The sequence below is a fragment of the Microcaecilia unicolor genome, chromosome 10, assembly GCF_901765095.1.
Source record: "Microcaecilia unicolor chromosome 10, aMicUni1.1, whole genome shotgun sequence".
In the NCBI taxonomy this organism is placed as follows: Eukaryota; Metazoa; Chordata; class Amphibia; order Gymnophiona; family Siphonopidae; genus Microcaecilia; species Microcaecilia unicolor.
Window position 1 is genome coordinate 1527655 of NC_044040.1, and position 21000 is coordinate 1548654.

The window sequence follows — 21000 nt, forward strand, 5'->3', positions numbered from 1 at the left end:
CTTCATAAAGGCAGCTAATAAATCCCAATAAATAAATAAATAAATAAATCTTGTTCCTTTCACTTCCCAGCTAGTTGTGAATGAAAACTCATGCCCCTCCCCCCCCCCCCCCCCCCCCCGAAATTCAGCCAGTGGTGGGCAGCGCTTCTGCTGTCCAGTACCTGCGTTAATCCCGGATATTGAATACGGGGCCATTTTCAGTGACCGGCATATTCCATTTTAGCCCCTGTCAACTTAACCGGTGAAGCCCATATTCAGCGGTAACCAGTCAAGTGCTTAGCAGCTAAAGATAGGCCTGTTATTAATGCAGCCTATTTTAACCGCTAAATACTGAATATCCCTGCCTAACCGGCTATGTTGCACAATGTAACTGGTTAGTGGCTAGTCACTAACTGTGGATATTCATCAGGAACCTTTCCTGACTGGTTAAATAGTTTTGAATATTGGCCAGTTAGTTCTCAGCAAGATAGAAATACAAGAGAGGAGGAGGAGAGTTGGATCAAAAAAGAAAAGTCAAAACAAAATATCCTAAAAATTAGGGCCTGATTTTCAAGGTGATATAACCCAAGTGAAGAATTAACTAACTAATTTGTAATACTTCTAACGTGCCCATCCACCGTCCCATCGGGATACAAAGGACATCTGAAATACCACGAAATAAAATGAAAGAGCAGCCAGTGAATAGTCAAAGGCCTCTGGACATGGGCACTGAGGGGTTAATTCTCAAGAGATCACCTACAGTTAGGAACACACCACTGCCGTTATTATGCCAGCGGATGTCCACAGTTATACAACAAACTTTAGGGAGGGGCACTTAAGCCACCTCAATGGCAGGTCTGAATGTTCAAGCCTAGACAGTTAGGCACATAAATGCACATAACTCCCTGACATGTCCCGACCCTCCCATGCCCTGCCCAGGTCTATAACTTCTTGACATGTCCTGACCCTCCCATGCCCCGCCCAGGTGTATAATTTCCTGATACGTCCCAACCCTCCCATGCCCCATCCAGGTTTATAACTCCCTGATATGTCCCAACCCTTCCATGCCCCTCCCAGGTCTATAACTTCTTGACACGTCCTCACTCTTCCACCCCCCCCCCCCCCAGGTCTATAACTTCTTGACATGCCCGGACCTTCCCATGCCCCCCCAGGTCTATAACTTCTTGACATAACACGCACACCCAGGTCTATAACACCCTGACATGACATGCCCCAACCCTCCCATGCCCCGCCCAGGTCTATAATTCCCTATGCCCCAACCCTTCCATGCCCCGCCCAGGTCTATAACTTCTTGACACGTCCTCACCCTTCCACCCACCCCCCCAGGTCTATAACTTCTTGACATAACACGCACACCCAGGTCTATAACACACTGACATGACATGCCCCACCCAGGTTTATAACTCCCTGATACATCCTGACCCTCCCATGCCCCACCCAGCATCCCAACTCTCCCATGCCCTTCCCAGGTCTATAACTCCCTGATACATCCCGACCCTCCCATGCCCCCCCAGGGTCTATAATTCCCTGATACATCCCAACGCTCCCATGCCCCGCTAAAAATCACAGTACTTATGATTTGGAAAATGTAAACTGTTGTCAAACATGAGTGCCTTTCAACTTACAACACCACTTAAATAAATAGATTTAAAAAGTTAAAAAATTTTACATTTTTGGTCCTATTTAAAATTTAAAACCAACATTGGATTCCTGTTCTATAAGTCATGTCCTCCTGGAAATGCAATTTTTATTCAATTTTGCCGCAAAATAAGTTCTAAAAACACTATCAGGCTTATTTTCAAAAGAGAAGGGCGCCCATCTTTCAACACAAATCGGGAGATGGGCATCCTTTTCTCAGGGTCGCCCAAATCATCATATTCGAAAGCCAATTTTGGGCATCCTCAACTGCTTTCCGTCACGGGGACGACCAAAGTTCACGGGGGCATGTTGGAGGCATAGCAAAGGCAGGACTGGGGCGTGCCTAACACATGGGCGTCCTCGACCGATAAAGAAGGGCGTCCCTGACGAGCACTTGGGCAACTTTAGTTGTTCCATTTTTTCTTACAACCAAGCCTCAAAAAGGTGCCCGAACGGACCAGATGACAGACCGCAGGGAATCAGGGATGACCTCCCGTTATTCCCACAGTGGTCACTAACCCCCTCCCACCCTAAAAAAATGTTTTTAAATATTTTTTGCCAGCCTCTATACCAGCATCAAATGTCATACTCAGGTCCATCGCAGCAGTATGCAGGTCCCTGGAGCAGTTTTAGTGGGTGCAGTGCACTTCAGACACTTCAGGCAGGCGGACCCAGGCCCATCCCCCCCCCCACCTGTTACACTTGTGGTAGTAAATGTGAGCCCTTCAAAACCCGCCAAAAACTCACTGTACCCACATCTAGGTGCCCCCCTTCACCCATAAGGGCTATGGTAGTGGTGTACAGTTGTGGGTAGTGGGTTTTGGGGGGCTCAGCACACACACGATAAGAGAGCTATGCACCTGGGAGCAGTCCACTGCAGTGCCCCCTAGGGTGCCTGGTTGGTGTCCTGGCATGTGAGGGGGATCAGTGCACTACGAATGTTGGCTCCTCCCACGACCAAAGGGCTTGGATTTGGTCGTTTCTGAGATGGGCGTCCTCGGTTTCCATTATCGCCGAAAATCAAAAATGACCAAGTCTAAGGACGACCATCTCTAAGGTTGACTTAAATTTCCAGATTTGGGCGTCCCCGACCGTATTATCGAAATGAAAGATGGACGTCCATCTTGTTTCGATAATACAGGTTTCCCCGCCCCTTCACGGGGATGTCCTGCAAGGACGTCCTCAGAAAAACTTGGGTGTCCCTTTCGATTATGCCCCTCTATGCGTTCCAGCAGCCATATTGGATGCATTGCAATACCATCATCAGGCATCACTGGAGTTAGAAAACCTGAAAGTCCTAAATGAAAATCTATTTATATTTGAAAAAAGAAACAGTAAAACACCTACAGCAATGGTAAAATGGGTTAAACAAATGTGTAAGAGACCTTTAAAATCTTATACACAAGACTTCTCAAATTAGAGATGGAAAATAAACTTCAAGTTAAAAGTAAAAATAAAAACATACTCATTATCCTTATTTAACCCATGTGTATGTTTAAAAAAGGAACAGTAAAATGGGCTGAACAAATGTATAAGAGACCTTTAAAATCTTATGCATAGACATCTTAAAATACAAATAGAAAATGAAAATAAAAACATACTCATTATATACATGCCAACAGGTCTATCTCCTTATTTAAACCATGTGGATGCACTGTGTTAAAACGAAAAATCAATCTCTGCTCTATCCTCATGCAGATCTTATTATCAAAATCCCTACCTTGCCTGGGTAGGTTAGGTCCTTGAATCACACAGAATTTATAGTCTTCAGATTTGTGATTCAACATTATAGAGTGTTCTTTCAAGGGTTTCTTCAAAGCTCGTCTCTTAATAGCACTTCTGTGCTCTATAATTCTCTTATTTAGTGTCCTTTTTGTCTTACCTATATATCTGAGAGTTCATGGACAAATACAATTGGAAAAATGTCTCAAAACATATGATATTTTGCTTACTGGATGGGTGATAGACAGTGGTTTGTGATTGACGGGATAAACTGAACACTTCCCACATGGGTAATGGCCAAAGGGAGTCATCCTTTCTTGTATATCCCACCCTTTAAAATCAGATGATACCAAAAGGTCCTTCAAATTCTTCTCCCTCTTACGTGCAATTAGGATATCTTTACCTATAAAGGCATCATTCGTCTGAACCAAATGCCAATTTTTTTTTCAAAATCTTCATATTGTAATTAGAGAGACAGACGGTTGAATTCTAAACCACAAACCACCTTATCCTTATCACTCTTTTCTTTTTCCTTTAAAAGTTCTTCTCTAGTATACTGTTCTGTTGATTTAAAATGTTTATTCAGATCCAGTTCTCTCTCGTAATCCTTAAAAAGTTGGCTAAACGGTAAGTTCTTTTTAAGTGGTCTACTATGACAGTTTGTAAAATGGAGTAGCTTATTCACATCAGTTGGCTTCCTACAGTATATACATCTGTGTGAAATATCCCATTCTTTTGGGATTTAAGAATATCCAAAAATGCAATTTCTGATTTACCGTATACTCCATCTTAAACCTGATGTTTTCATCCTGTGCATTATTCCATTCATAAAAATTCTTTAACTCCTCCTCATTGCCTGTCCATAACATCAAAACATCATCTATATATCTTTTCCAGACAAGCAGTTGCTCATTGAAAGGATGATCTATCAGGAAATTATTCTCAAACTGAGCCATATATAGGTTGGCAATTGAGGGAGCCATTGTACAACCCATGGCTGTGCCTTTAACCTGTAAATAAAACCTACTGTCAAAACAAAAATAGTAATGCGTTAATGCAATCTCTGCTAGAGATAACAGAAAATCAATAGGTATTCTTCTAGGATGCTCACTAAGGATAAGATTGTCCCGAATGATATCTAATGCAGCATCTTGTGGGATATTGCTATATAGTGAGTCCACATTCAAAGCTACCAGGAGACAATCCCCATTAACTTTGTACTCATCAAGAAAACTGATGGTGTCTGCTGAATCCCTTACGTATGAGCATGTTTTCGGTACTAAGGTCTCAAACATTTATCAAGAAAAATTGATAAAGGCTCCAAAACTGATTCATTACCCGACACGATAGGTTATCCAGGTGGGTCATGTAAACATTTATGTATTTTGGGGAAGATATAAAAACATGGAGTTTGTGGGAAATCTACTGTAAGGAATTCAAATTCTTTTTTGGTGATATATCCTTCTTCTAAACCTATCTTTAAAATGGAATCAATGAATCTCTTAGTTTCCAAAACAGGATCTTTCTGTGATCATCTGTAAAATTTATGATCCTCCAATTGTCTGTTAAGTTCCTTTTCCTACTGTTCAATGTCCATTACAACTATTCCTCCTTTGTCAGTAGGTTTGATAATAATACTCCTATCATTCTTTAAAGAATCAACTGTTGCTCTTTCACTGGTAGTCATATTACAATACCTCCTCTTTTGGTCCTTTCAAACTGTTCAATCTCTTTGAGAACTATATTTTCATATGCTTTTATCATTGGATCATGTGCTCCTGATGGCATCCATTTACTGTCCCTTAACAACGGAAAAAATGAGGCACTTTTATTTTCAAAAAATATGTGTAAAGGATGCACCGATGTAGAATCATTTAACAAAACTTATGTCCAAATAGATTTGCCATTCTTTTAATCAATATTTGCACCCAAATAACCCATAATTTTATTTATTTATTTTTGTTACATTTATACCCTGCGCTTTCCCACTCATGGCAGGCTCAATGCAGGGTTAAGTGACTTGCCCAGAGTCACAAGGAGCTGCCTGTGCCGGGAATCAAACTCAGTTCCTCAGTTCCCCAGGACCAAAGTCCAGCACCCTAACCACTAGGCCACTCCTCCACTCCAATTCACATAATTGAATGATTAGCCCAATCCATGACAATTGTTCGAAGTCGGTGATTGAGATCCTGGTATTTCTTCTTCTGCAAGGAAGGCTGTTCTCCAGCAGTGAGACGTTCGATATCTAAGTCATTCGTGTTCTTTTCCTTTTGTACTTTCAGCATTAGCCTCGATGGTATTGGATGGACAATTTTCACAGACCAATCAAATGCATTATGCCATCCCTCAACTGCGTTATTTGTTCATGGTGTTTTATCACAAACGGCCTAGTAATAGTCCGATATGCTGGAAAAGAAAAGAGCATCACCTCTTCGTCATGATCACTGCCTTCCCATAAATGTGTCTTAGAAGTAGTTCAGAAAGTCACCGAACTTTCTTGGGAATTGGCACATACTCAAGAGCAACAAGCATCCGGATGTGCATAACGAAATCTGGATCTGTACTGTAATATCCAGCATAGCCATATTCCTGTACCTTATGCCAAATGCATTGTCCAAAATGAAAATGGCATCCATGAATTTGTGGGTTAAAGATTTCAGTAAATGAATTTATTGATGCCTGTAATTGACCTTAAATACTTCTACAGCATATTCAAAAGACATGATTTCACATCTTAGTAGGGCAGTTAATGAGACATCAAAAGTTACTAATTGTCCTGCTCTGAATTATTTTCTGTCAACATAACTGCTCCAAATTATCCTACAATGAATTGTCCTGCACCTAATTTACCGGTTACCATTTCACATGCAAAAGATGTCGGGAGGCCTAGCCCTCATCGTAATCCTCCTTCCAAAAGGACGGGAGGAAAATCGTCTGATTGAGGTGAAAAGACGAAACCACTTTTGGAAGAAAGGAAGGAACCGTGTGCACAGACACTGCTATCTGCGAAAACTGAAGAAAGGGATCCCTGCAAGACAAATGCCTGGAGCTCAGAAACCCTTCTAGCTGAAGAAACAGCCATCCGGAAAACAGTTTGCTCCCAATTGCCCTAGCGCCTAAGCGGTGCGCTCCCAATTGTCCTGCCGCTGCATATTGCATAGTGTGTAAGTGGAAGGGGGGGTGTTCACATAGGAGGGGCATGGGTTGGTTACACACCCCCTTGCCTCACCTGGATGCCTACAATTACCAAAGGTCTTTGGCAGCCTTAAGGTGCCTGAATGGAAAGATCCACCTGTAGACTGAATTATCCTCCATACCAAAGGTTTTCAATCCAATCCTCAGGGCACACCCAGCCAGTCAGGGTTTTCAGGATATCCCCATTGAATTTAATGAAGGTATCCTGAAAACCCCAGACTGGCTGAGTGTACCCAGGCAAGGGGTATAACCAGCACAGGAAAGGAGGTGTTGATGCCCCTCTACAAGTCATTGGTGAGTCCCCACCTGGAGTATTGTGTTCAGTTTTGGAGGCCATATCTTGCTAAAGATGTAAAAAGACTGGAAGCGGTGAAAAGAAAAGCTACAAAAATGGTATGGGATTTGCGATGCAAACCGTATGAGGAGAGACTTGCTGATTTGAACATGTATAGGAGGAAAGGAGAAACAGGGGGGACACGATACAGATGTTCATATATTTGAAAGGTATTAATCCGCAAACGAACCTTTTTTGGAGACGGGAAGGTGGTAGAACTAGAGGACATGAATTGAGGTTGAAGGGGGGGCAGACTCAGGAGTAATGTCAGGAAGTATTTTTTCACGGAGAGGGTGGTGGATACGTGGAATGTCCTCCCGCGGGAGGTGGTAAAGATGAAAACGGTAGTGGAATTCAAACATGTGTGGGATAAACACAAAGGAACCCTGTTTAGAAGGAATGGATCCACGGAATCTTATTGGAGATTAAGTGGCAACGGCGGTAATTGGGAAGCGAAACCGATGCTGGGCAGACTTTTACGTTCTACTCCCTGATTGTGACTGAATATATATTGTGATAAGTAAGGGGGTGTCCTATAGGGTGTAGGCCCTAGAGGGCGCTAGAAGAAGGTGGAGGTCGCTAGGACCGGGGAGAGCCCTGGGAGGTCCACAGGTGCGGGTGGTTATGGGCTGGGTCCTGTGTAGCTGATTAACCACTTTATACCCCACCTGAGTGGTGAAAGGAAGGGAAGTGAGCTAGCAGCAGAGGAGGAGAGAGCCCCTGAAAGATACTGGCTAACCTGATGGACTTGGGGGTGGACTGGGTGTCCAAAGGAGATCAGCAGGCTGAAAGTCCTGGGGTAAGAAGTCCCTAAAGCATTAGAGTTTGACTGTGTGTCTAGAACTGTGTGTTCAAAGAGGGACTGTGTGTCCGAAGATGAAAAGACTGTGTGTCTAGAACTGGGTGTTCAAAGAGGGACTGTGTGTCCGAAGTACTAAGAGAAGCAGGCTGCAAAGCCTGGGGTTGAAAGTCCCCAAAGTATTGGTATAGTACTGAGCCCATGTATCTGTGTGTGGAGGCTCAATGTGAAGATCTATGAAAGCATAAAGTGTTAAGCTAGAAGAAGTGTGCCCAGGGGCTGGAATAAAGAGTTGCCTGAGAAATATGCAGTTGGTGAGACCTGCTTAATTTGCTGAGTGGAAACCAGGTCACCCTGAGTGAGAAGGGGGTAGCACACTAATCTGCATATGATTTGCATATTGAGAACCAGGTCACCCTGAGTGAGAAAGGGACCCAGGATCTTGAGGTTGGTGTGTGCTCAGGATACTGGGAAGAGATTGCCTGAAGCTCTGCTTGTGAGCCAGAGGCCCAGTGACGAGTGGGAGGAGAAACCTCATCTTCACAATATGGATGGGCTGGAGTGTACTACTAGTACTTAACATTTCTAAAGTGCTACTAGGGTTACACAGCGCTGTACAAGTTAACATAGAGGGATGGTCCCTGCTCAAGGAGCTTACAATCTCAAAGACAAGTGAACAGTCAGTCTGAAAGGGGCAGTCTGGATTTACTGAACGGTAAGAGTTAGGTGCTGAATGCAGCATTGAAGAGGTGGGCTTTAAGCAAAGACTTGAAGTGAGGTGGGCTTTAAGCAAAGACTTGAAGATAGGCTTTTAAGGGGCTTTGACGTTAGCTTCAGAACTTAGTATAAGAAGAGTGCTGGGCAGACTTTTATAACTTTCATAACTCAATAGATATGAATAGGCTGGAGTGTTTAAGGGGCTTCAACGTTACCTTCAGAACTTTTAGTACAGGAACAGTGCTGGGCAGATTTCGACAGTCTATGCTCTGATCGTGACTGAATAGAGAGGGATAGGCTGGAGTGTAAATTTTAAGAGGTTTCGACATTAGCTTCAGAACTTAGTACAAGAACAGTGCTGGGCAGACTTCTATGGTCTGTGCCCTGAGAAAGGCAAGGACAAATCAAACTCGGGTAAGTATTGCATACCATGTTAAATGAGCTTATCTTGTTGGGCAGACTGGATGGACCGTTGAGGTCTTTATCTGCCATCATTCACTATGTTACTATGTTACTCTTTGGGGTTCCGCAAGAACAGGTCCAAAAATTCCACAAAAATCCAACACAGAAAAAAACAAGTGGAAAAATAACTTCAAGGGATCAATCCAAGACAAGAGGTGAGATGCTCCAAAAAAACTTTATTAAGGACCCAACACGGTCCGTGTTTCGGTTTTTAGAAAAACCTTCATCAGGGGTCAATCAGTAGTTGCACAGAGGATATACTGACAGACAATGGAGCTCATGAAATGTGGTCTCTTGAATGAATTGGAAATAGTTGCCTCGTACTGACAGATTCAATATGAGATAGTGTCGACACTATCTCATATTGAATCTGTCAGTACGAGGCAACTATTTCCAATTCATTCAAGAGACCACATTTCATGAGCTCCATTGTCTGTCAGTATATCCTCTGTGCAACTACTGATTGACCCCTGATGAAGGTTTTTCTAAAAACCGAAACACGGACCGTGTTGGGTCCTTAATAAAGTTTTTTTGGAGCATCTCACCTCTTGTCTTGGATTGATCCCTTGAAGTTATTTTTCCACTTGTTTTTTTCTGCACTCTTTGGGGTTCTGCATGGAATGTTGCTTCTAATTGGGATTCCAGAATCTTGTAACTCTTTAGGATTCCAGAATCTTCAGAACTTTTAGTACAAGAACAGTGCTGGGCAGATTTCTACGGTCTGTTCCCTGAGAATGGCAAGGACAAACCAACTCGGGTATAAAATATCACATACCAAGTAAAATTAGCTTATCTTGTTGGGCAGACTGGATGGACCATACAGGTCTTTATCTGCCGTCATACCTCTGCTCTATACTGTATGTACACAGTCTATCCCATTCTGTGCTCTGACGGAACTGAGCAAAAATAATAGCAGAGCTAAAGAAAGAGAGAGAAATAAGATCTAGTCTTTCATACAAATGTGTTTGTTCTCCATGTTTCTGCTCTCATGCATAAATGTGGGAGTAGGGGGGAGAGAGAGAGACTGATTTTATAATGCTTCTTCATAAGTACATAAGTAATGCCACACTGGGAAAAGACCAAGGGTCCATCGAGCCCAGCATCCTGTCCACGACAGTGGCCAATCCAGGCCAAGGGCACCTGGCAAGCTTCCCAAATGTACAGACTTTCTATACATGTTATTCCTGGAATTGTGGATTTTTCCCAAGTCCATTTAGTAGTGGTTTATGGACTTGTCCTTTAGGAAACCATCTAACCCCTTTATAAACTCTGCTAAGCTAACCGCCTTCACCAAATCCCTGAAAATTAAAATGTTGATCCTACAACATATTACTTTATAGACTGGAAGGGGGGATTTTAGAACGCATACAGAAATCAGCGGAGATTGGATGGCATTTAACTAAGTCCTAATGAAGATTATTTTAGCTCATTTTCTAATATTCTTGGTATAAGACAATCTGAAAAATAATGGCATTTAGCTATCAGTAAACTTTCTTACAAACAGGATCCGCTGAGTTAAGTGTAATAGCAGGACAATATTCTAGGCTGTTACATTACTATCAAATATAATTGAGACAGGAAATTAGTGGAGAAGCAAATTACGCCTCATTTGTTTAATCCTATTTGGCAGATTTACCCCTAGCAGTAGTACTGAGAGACCACCATTAAGGGTCGTGACTACCATTTTGAACCTAGAGCCAGTAAGGACAGTAGTGTCTGAGGATTGTTCCTGTCCCTACACCCTGGACATGAAGAAACCTCCCGGGTACAAATGAAAGGGTGGGGGTAGGGTACATAAGTACATAAGTAGTGCCATACTGGGAAAGACCAAAGGTCCATCTAGCCCAGCATCCTGTCACCGACAGTGGCCAATCCAGGTCAAGGGCACCTGGCACGCTCCCCAAACGTAAAAACATTCCAGACAAGTTATACCTAAAAATGAGGAATTTTTCCAGTCCATTTAATAGCGGTCTATGGACTTGTCCTTTAGGAATCTATCTAACCCCTTTTTAAACTCCGTCAAGCTAACCGCCCGTACCACGTTCTCCGGCAATGATTCCAGAGTCTAATTACACGTTGGGTGAAGAAAAATTTCTCCGATTCGTTTTAAATTTACCACACTGTAGCTTCAACTCATGCCCTCTAGTCCTAGTATTTTTGGATAGCGTGAACAGTCGCTTCACATCCACCCGATCCATTCCACTCATTATTTTATACACTTCTATCATATCTCCCCTCAGCCGTCTCTTCTCCAAGCTGAAAAGCCCTAGCCTTCTCAGCCTCTCTTCATAGGAAAGTCGTCCCATCCCCACTATCATTTTCGTCGCCCTTCGCTGTACCTTTTCCAATTCTACTATATCTTTTTTGAGATACGGAGACCAGTACTGAACACAATACTCCAGGTGCGGTCGCACCATGGAGCGATACAACGGCATTATAACATCCGCACACCTGGACTCCATACCCTTCTTAATAACACCCAACATTCTATTCGCTTTCCTAGCCGCAGCAGCACACTGAGCAGAAGGTTTCAGCGTATCATCGACGACGACACCCAGATCCCTTTCTTGATCCGTAACTCCTAACGCGGAACCTTGCAAGACGTAGCTATAATTCGGGTTCCTCTTACCCACATGCATCACTTTGCACTTGTCAACATTGAACTTCATCTGCCACTTGCACGCCCATTCTCCCAGTCTCGCAAGGTCCTCCTGTAATCGTTCACATTCCTCCTGCGACTTGACGACCCTGAATAATTTTGTGTCATCGGCGAATTTAATTACCTCACTAGTTATTCCCATCTCTAGGTCATTTATAAATACATTAAAAAGCAACGGACCCAGCACAGACCCCTGCGGGACCCCACTAACTACCCTCCTCCACTGAGAATACTGGCCACGCAATCCTACTCTCTGCTTCCTATCTTTCAACCAGTTCTTAATCCATAATAATACCCTACCTCCGATTCCATGACTCTGCAATTTCTTCAGGAGTCTTTCGTGCGGCACTTTGTCAAACGCCTTCTGAAAATCCAGATATACAATATCAACCGGCTCCCCATTGTCCACATGTTTGCTTACCCCCTCAAAAAAATGCATTAGATTGGTGAGGCAAGACTTCCCTTCACTAAATCCGTGCTGACTTTGTCTCATCAGTCCATTCTTGATCTTGTACTTCAGGAGGGTGGGAAGGGAGAGGAGGGCTTCTTCTTGTGCCTCAGAGCAGGGAAGAGGTGGTATCCTTGGTCCTGTGCTTTGCTGGGGTAGGGGAAGGTGCCCTTAACTTTATACGTTGGAGAGCAGGGGAGGAAATGTGTGTGGGGTGGAGAGTCCTAGACCTTGTACTGCAGAGGGTAGAGACTGGGAAAACTGGGCATCTAAATGGAAGATGACATTTAATGTAAGCAAGTGCAAGGTGATGCATGTGGGGAAAGAGGAATCCAAATTATAGCTACGTAATTCAAGGTTCCACATTAGGAATCACCGACCAGGAAAGGGATCTAGGCGTCATTGTTGACGGACGATAAGTTAAAACCCTCTGCTCAGTGTGCAGCAGTGGCTAAGAAAGCAAATAGAAAGTTAGGTATTATTAAGAAAGAAATGGAAAACAAAAATGAGGACATTATAATGCCTTTGTATCGCTCCATGGTGCAACTGCACCTCGAATACTGTGTTCAATTCTGGTCACCGCGTCTCAAAAAATTATAGTGGAATTAGAAAAGGTACAGAGAAGGCAAACAAAAATGATAAAGGGGATGGGATGACTTGCCTATGAGGAAAGGCTAAAGCGGCTAGGCCTCTTCAGCTTGGAGAAAGATGGCTGAGAGGAGATATGATAGAGGTCTATAAATAATGAGAGGAGTGGCACGGGTAGACGTGAATCGCTTGTTTACGCTTTCCAAAAATACTAGGACTAGGGGGCATGCAATGAAGCTAGAAAGTAGTAAATTTAAAATGAATCGGAGAAAATATTTCTTCACAGCATGTAATTAAACTCTGGAATTCGTTGCCAGAGAATGTAATAAAAGCAGTTAGTTTAGCGGGGTTTAAAAGAGGTTTGGATGGCTTCCTAAAGGAAAAGTCCACAGACCATTAATGAAATGGAATTGGGGGAAATCCACTGCTTATTTCTAGAATAAGCAGCACAAAACATATTGTACTGTTTTGGGGATCTTGCTAGGTATTTGTGACCTGGATTGTTCACTGTTGGAAATAGGATGCTGGGCTTGATGGAGTGTCCCAGTATAGCAACACTTATGTACTTATAAACTGTATTAAATTGTAAGCCACATTGAACCGACAACCTGTTTGGTACAAATGCAGAAATAAATATAAAAAATAAACTTAGCATTTTAGCTGTGAGGCGATGTACAGGTGCATCAGTGCAGATTCATTGGCATGTGTGCGCTCCTGCGTGTGTATGCAAAAGGATGTTCTGTTTTATTTATTGAACGGTACCAGTTAACGTTCCTAAGTGCAGCATTTCAGTGACCCATTTACACCTGCCATAGAGCAAGCAGAAGTAGGGGCTCAAAGTGCTGAGTTATGCTGCTAATTCTATAACAGATTAGACACACAAATTTGCACCAGAGAACACGAGCTTATGCCCAACCCAGAGCAGGTGTGCGTGCAAATGAATGAGTTAAAGCATCAACAATCAATTGTTGACATTAATTGGCACATATTTGGATTCACCTGCGCACTATTCTATAACACTGCAGCCTAAATTGTCTCGTGCACAACCCAAAAGGGGTCTGATCAATTAGGAAAGGCATGGGCAGGTCAGGGGCATTCCCAAATTCATGTGCAATGTTATAGAACACCGGGGTTACTTGTGCACCAGGCATAAACCTTTGGGCCTGGAAAACCCTAATAGAGTATCACTTCCCAGGGATTTCTCCTGGCACCTGAATTTCAGCACCATTCCCTGAATCTGGTCTTTCGTGCTTAGATTTGGGGCACCTAACCTTGGGTGCCCTTCCTAGAACTGCCCCTCAAATACACAGCAGATGCTTCATTGCACAGACTTTGCATTTACTATACTTTAAATGTTGTACTTAAGCTGAAGTAACTGCAAATTCTTACTACACTTAGCAAACGGACCCCTCACAGGTGCCAGGAGAATAAAGCGGCTTGAGTTATATAACATGTGCTAATACAAATTAATATTCATTAATGCATGTTAACATGTCAATAGAGTTTGGTGAATGAGGCTATTAGTGCGAACAGTAAACCATATCCCAAAGTAGAAATGATTCAGTGCATCTCCTTTGGCCTTTAATGAATCCCAGAACAATTCCCTTCAGTAGAAAAACAACTCCAAATTGCACCAGTTCTCTGTTATTTCCAAAATAACCTCGTGGAAATGACTAAGAATCTTTGTAAATTTGAAAGCCATTTGCCCAGGTGACTTTACCTGTCTATAAAACAACGGCCTCTGTCTAGCTAACAACACAATTCCACAATTATACCTGTGTTCAAAAGGACACCCTTCTGTTGCCCACAAAGTAGCAGGCACGCAGGACATAAATGTTTGCAAATGTTACCTTTAGGGCGCACACGAGCCCGCCAAGTTGCTCAGGTCCAGAAGGGAGCTTTTTGGCCAATCCTGGTTTTGAACTTGCGTCCTAAAGCAGCATGGTGTTTCTAATCAGTTGAAACCATGCTGTAGGTCCTCTAACAAATCCGAGGTTGGCCTAAAATCTCGCTCCTGGGAGCTCTGTGCATGTAGTAAAAGTACCTGCAGACCCTGTAACCAAGCAGCCAATGTGAAAAGAGTCCCTGGAATTTAAAACAGACTCATTATTCTAATACTCCAGGGGTTCCCAACCCAGTCCTTCAGGCATACACAGCCAATCTGGTTTTCAGCATACCTGCAATGACCCTGTGTGTGAGAGAGAGATTTGCATGCAGTAAAGGCAGTGTGTACAAGTCTGCCCAGTGCATATCATTGGGGATATCTTGCAAACCAGACTGGCTTGGTGTGTCCTAAGGGTTTGAGAACCCCTAATATATTCTGCCACCCTAAGCAGTGACAAGTTATAAAGAAATACAATAAAATAAAAAAAAATTTTGCAACATGTGGTCTTTGTAAGTTAAAAACTGGTGTCCAGTGAAAAAGGCAGACAGAACAGGGAACTGTCAACTTAAGTGGACACCTGAGTCCTCGGGATGGGATAGATAACTCACAAAACCTCAGCAACAGAACCAGGAGGGTCAACTCCTATGCTGCTTTTCCTATCCACACCGATCAACAGAACAAACTCTTGTAATGGACCTCTGCCGGCCTCTGTGAACACCATATGTACCTTATACATACTGACAACACTAATAATGTGGGGCATTCATGTTTTAACTTTTATATTCTACAAAAAAACTGGATTTCCTTGCTCATAGTTTAAAAAGGAACCTGACACAGTACAAAGGAATTGTCTAAGATCAGAAAGAGTGAGACTTGAATCCTGGCAGAAGTGCTCTGGCCACTAGGATATCTCTCTCCCAAAACATAAGCATAACATCATCCAAAATATGTCAGGGAGCTTCCGTCAATCTAGGAATGACACTCCTTCAATAATTTCCTTGAATTGTTAAAAAGGTATGATGTGATTGCTCAGTTAATAAAAGCTGCTCACGGCATGGACTGTGGAGGGCTGGAGACTCTGCAGAGCCATCCCTTTGGTTACTAAAACCTTAACCAAAGAGCCAGCCAGCTTTGTACTGGGACTTTAACCAGGCCATTAAAACAAACAAACAAAATAAACCAGACATTTTAAAACAAAGAATAAACGATCCATTATTTGTTCATCTTCCATATTGACTGTCTTATACACATGCTTAACATGTTTGATAAATTGTTTTTTTTAAAGCTAACACATGCTCCATAAAGACCTAAGTTCACAAAAGATAGAAGCTAAGACTATTTAAAAAAAAAAAGCCAATGAAAAATCACATTGGTAAAATTCAGTTCATTATCTCACAAAAAGGAGCAGAAAAATCTCAGTCTTTGTACAGACCAGAAATGAGAAGGATTATGCTCAGGCAAAGAATAATTTTTGCTCATTTTTGGATTTTTCAGGCATTCTTAAAAGATTGGTTCATATATCAGTAATCCTTGTTAAGGGCATAATTCTTTTATTCTCTCGTTTAGTCTACAAGATTTTTTTCTTTCTTTTTCTTAAAATCCTATACTGAATATCATTTCACAAAGCCTTGAATAATGTTTTCATACTGCTCCAATGTGAAGTCTCATTTGCACATTAATATTTTATTTATGTAATTCCCAGTGTTTAACTTCTTAGGATGTGATCTGTTACCATGCATTTGTTTATTAGAGTTTGTAAATGTATACGATGTGAAAAAAAAATGATTTTATGTACATTAACCTATGAATTAAGATGGATACATTGAAATTGAGGCAATTGAAAATGTCTAATTTGCTTTAAATTTATTTCTATTAAAACAATTAAAAAAAACAAAACCAGAAACAAACCAAAAAGCTGAAAATCCTTGTTGTCAGTAACACAATTGTAATGGCTTTGCTACTTGAGATCTCTTTAGCTTATATTTCTTCATTTCTGATCTAATACTGAATAAAAATCATATCCAAACTCTGTACAACTAAATTTCAAAAAGAATATTTAAACTAAACATTTTTAGTTATTGTTCTGATACAGTATTTTTAGAATTTCTTTAATGTGGAAAGCTCAGATGCGTTACACATTACTAATCATTCACACCAATCAGAGGATTGCCTATGGATAGTAATAATCATATTAGATCACATAACACTAGATCTTTTAATTGTTTGCAAAGCATTAAAATAACTGACATTCTGATGAGAAATTAAATTTTCTATAAAACTTTACACTGAACGCTGTATGAGAAATCTTAAAATATAAAAGCCATTTGCTGCTAGTCAAGACATTTTCCAATCAACTTTATAAATCTCTCTTCGTAAAATTAATGTGCATTATTTTTTGTGCAGTTCCAGAAATAGCTTCCTTGAAATACAATCTGTCTAGCACCTTCCTCCAGCAGCTTCTGTCAGACAAAGCCTCAGGTTGTGATGAACAACCACTCACGGATTCATAGGTTGGGACAACAGCTGTTTGTTTCATAATAAGATTTTAAATTAACTGGGTAAGGATCCAAATGGAAAAGTGGAGACTTGCAAACAGAACCAATGAAATTACTTAGGAGAACAAAATTGGATCAAGACAGATCAATCAGCATTTGTATAAGATGCCTAAGCCATGTTAATAGGGTCCCTTCTTCTGCTTCTTTTATCAGAAAACAGAGGTCCCAGGTACTATGTCCATTGGGCAATAACTATTATCGTTTTTCAAGCACAAATAATAATCAGACAGATCAATCCAGCATGTTATCAGTTGCAAAATGTATTGACATGAAATGTGTCCTTAAGGTTTTTCTTTTAGTACCTTTTGCACACAGAGGGTTATTGCAAATAATAAAAATAAATTCACTTGTATTTTTACACTTTTATGCATCTTGCAAATTTGTGTGCATGAATCACACCTGCACAATGTATTCTGCTTGCTTATGGTTTTTTGCTTAATACACAGCAATGTTTTGTTTTGGTTTTTTTTTAAATCCGTTCCATGATCAGATTCAATCAAAATTCAGCTATTAAATCTGCCAGGAAATTCAAAAGTGAAATGCTCCATCTTGTGAAGGGTCTAAATCTTGTTAGAGATTGAAAAAAAGAACCACCAGGGCTCAGGAGCAGAAGAAAAGAAGTGGATGAGGACAAGCTCTGCCATCTCCTCACATCACTGTTATTGATCTGGCCCCCAAAACAGTTGCATGTGCCAAACATCACCTTCTTATACAGACAGTACCTGTTATTCTCTTTCTCTCTCCATGTGCAAACAGGGAAAAAATGGAATTAATATCCAGCTGTTTCAGCCATGAAACACAAATCTAACCAGAGTCTCATGAGTAAATATATCTCTATGACAGTAGCTGGCATTTTCTGTGCATATTTTGGTTTCTATTTCACAGAAATTCGAAAATAATAAGCAATTTGTGTGAACGAGATATTGACAGCAAGTTAACTGATTTTATTTACATCAAATAGATGTAGGAACTGGGATGATTATACAGCTGAGTTTAAACTTTATTCTTGAAACTTCTAGTGAGGCACACAATTGAAATTTAGTGGTTCCAGCCTTATCATTTTTCAACATGGAACGAATGCACCTCAGAAATACAGAAAAACTTTGCATTTCCAACCTAGAAATCTTAAGATGATGCATGGCAGCCTGAAGCCTACCTTTCTGTTATAAGTCTGTTCTTCTGGCTCTGTCCCAAGATTTATATATTTTTGAATTTCTTTTTTTTTTTTAGCCAAAAGGAATAAGGTTGTGATAGGTCAAAATGATCTCAGGTTGGAAACAAACAAGGGAAATTGTGATATGATAGAGCAAAAGCCTTTTTCTTTTCTAATCGATTTATCACATTTGGCAAGATCGAGGCTTCTCCTGTTGCAGAACAAGTTTCTGGCTCTCTCTATTTACCAAAGTCTTTACATTTTGAAATTGATTTGTTTTTTTTTAATCCAATAGAGATCTTCTGAAAACCAAATAAACTGGAGTAGCATTTACGGTCTTCATTTGCCTTATTTGCCAGTAGATCTGTGAGCTGATCTTTTTGATATTGTAATAGAGGATTATAATTACCACTGAGACACGCTGATGGCTCAGAAGAATTACTTTTACGGCAACATTTCTGCTGCGGGGATTAGACAAAGAGGCCAGATATGAGATGCAGGTGAAATTACTCTGAATTTTGCAACAGTTTTCTCCGAAATGATGGGAAAGCTTTGACAATGCAGCTCTGCAGCAGCAGCAGACTGAACATAGAAAAAACAGGGCCGTTTTCTCTGCTGGATTGTTTAAAGTGTAATAAAACCACCTCTGAAAACAAAAACAAAAAAATTAATTGCACCTTGTCCTGGTGAGATTGGGAATTCTGGCTACTATGCAGGTAATTGATGAACTCGTGAAATCCTTGGTCATTTCTGAAGTTTCTGGTTTATGTTTTTAATCTCTTATTGTCTACAAGGAAAGCAATAATCTCTCATCTCTTCCCTTTCATCTGTTACATCATTAACCCTCGTTAACTTGGGGGGGGGGGGGGGAGTACGGGATTTTTCTTTCTTTAAAAGATTTCCTGGGAGTCACTGGAAACTCTATTTTTTAAAAACACCGCTCAAGCAAATACCTGAATTATTAATGGTGAGCATGCTTTGCTGCTGTTCAAAAAGGACATTTAAATGCACCTGGCTATTTAATGTACCAAAAAATATAGCCAGGATTTTTTTTTTTTAATTGTGAAATTGTGGCAGTGACAAGAACAGACAAATAAACCCTGTACAGTATACGGAATGTGCGTAAAAATCACTCTAAAGATGTGACTTTCTCAGTATTGACTTTCCAAAATGTTTGTGTCTGCCTGCTGAAAATAAGTGACAATAATTAGTATTTGCATATGAATATGCTTAAGCTTTAGCATTAAAAGGGCATTTTCAAGCCTCGCTCTCTGAATATTTCACTGCGCCTCGACATTCTTGTAATTATCTAATGTTTTCAAGCAAGAATAATGAGCCAGGGAGTGGCCTGTCCCAGGTCAGTTTGATTCTAGCAAAAGCTGAGATCTTTCCTTTTAGCGATCCCTTCCAAAGGAAGATATTGTCCCTGTCAAGCGAGCAGAGGGGTAAATCAGGCTGAGTCCATTTATAGCACCAGGGAAAGAGCAGGGCAGAGAGACAGAGAGAGAGGAAAGGGAACTTTGTCAGGCCGAGGGACCGACACGACTCCCCCCCATGAAATGACTCATAACCCAGATTGAAAAGGCTGCTACTTTGCTCATGGCTTCCCCTATTCCTTTCAGCCTCAAATGTCTACATGGTTTTCAGCTTGCTTTGGCTGCACGAGGCTAGGATTTCTCCATTTGACATTAGATATAAGAATTAAACTGTATTCGTTCTTTTTCTAAATAATATTTCCGTGCAAACAATGCACTTGCTGTGTGAATGGAACCCTCTAGCTTTATAATAATAATAATAACACTGGCGTCATCTGATTTTCTGCTTGAAAGGGAGCTGTGGAAACCTTCAGCCCAGCACTATTTTCGGAACCAGCCTTCCTCTCTGCCAGAAATAACCTTCCACAAGGAAAGGCATGTGGAAACTTTGGTCTTGGCAGAGCCCAACCCTGTGGCCGGCTCCTCTCCGCGCAAAACCTGCAGCTCTGCATCTCCCGGACACCCCGACGTGCGCGCTTTCCTCCCGAGCGATGCAGCAGCCCCGGATCCCCAAAAGCCAGCAAGAGAGAGAGAGAGAGACAGAGAAAGTGACTCACGTCGTGGAAGAAGGGAAGGGCTCTTCCGAGGATGGACTGATCGGCCGGGACTGCAAAAGTGTGAGGATGAGGAGCAGCAGCCAGCCCGTAGCCATCTTCAGCCTCAGCTGGCCCCAAAGTCCCGAGGCCGCCGGGCACAGCCCCGCTCCCGCAGCTGCCATCAGCCCTACTTTGGGAAGAGAAGAGCTCTGGGCTGGCTGATTTATTGAGAAGGGGAGGAGGCTGGCTGGGGAAGGGGGGGAGGGGTGGGGAGGGGGAGGGGAGGAGATCTTCTTCCTCCTCTTGCAGGCTGCTGCTCCCCTCTCGGATCGGAGAAGCAAGTCCGAAAGTCGGCCTCCCTCCCAGGCCACATATAGTAAATACAGTCTCGGGGCTATTTTTAGCTGCCCCCCCCCCCACTCCCCACCTGATGCTTTCTTTTAAGCAGGTTACTCACTGCATGCGGCAAAAACAACGTGACAGAGAGATTGTTGGAGGGATTAAACCAGCAAAATGTTTTACAAGTGGCTGCAGTGATGAACTTAAGCTCTGTGGTGGCTGAATTCACTTAAATTTAAAAAGGAGAGAGGGTGCCAAAATGCATAACCCCTTTTCAGGGCTGAAATAAAACTGGCATAATACTCTGGTGCCTGACTTGCAACTATTAAAAGTGCTTTACATAGTGCGTTCAGGTGCTTTTTCTGTTGGGCTCAGCAAGTTTTATGCCTGGGGCCAATAGAGGGTTCACTGACTTGCTGGGGGGTGCTCATTTTC

The 21000-nt window shown here is 41.8% G+C and overlaps 1 protein-coding gene across 1 annotated transcript in view; it reads right to left on the reverse strand.

Moving 5' to 3' along the window:
- Window positions 1–20400, reverse strand: part of CACNA2D1 (calcium voltage-gated channel auxiliary subunit alpha2delta 1) — a 578231-nt gene extending 557831 nt beyond the window's left edge. Inside the window, exon 1 of the mRNA XM_030217110.1 lies at window positions 20248–20400. Within this exon, the coding sequence (XP_030072970.1) occupies window positions 20248–20342 (95 nt within the window). The 5' untranslated portion in view covers window positions 20343–20400. The remainder of the gene's footprint in view (window positions 1–20247) is intronic.
- Window positions 20401–21000: the final 600 nt, after the last annotated feature.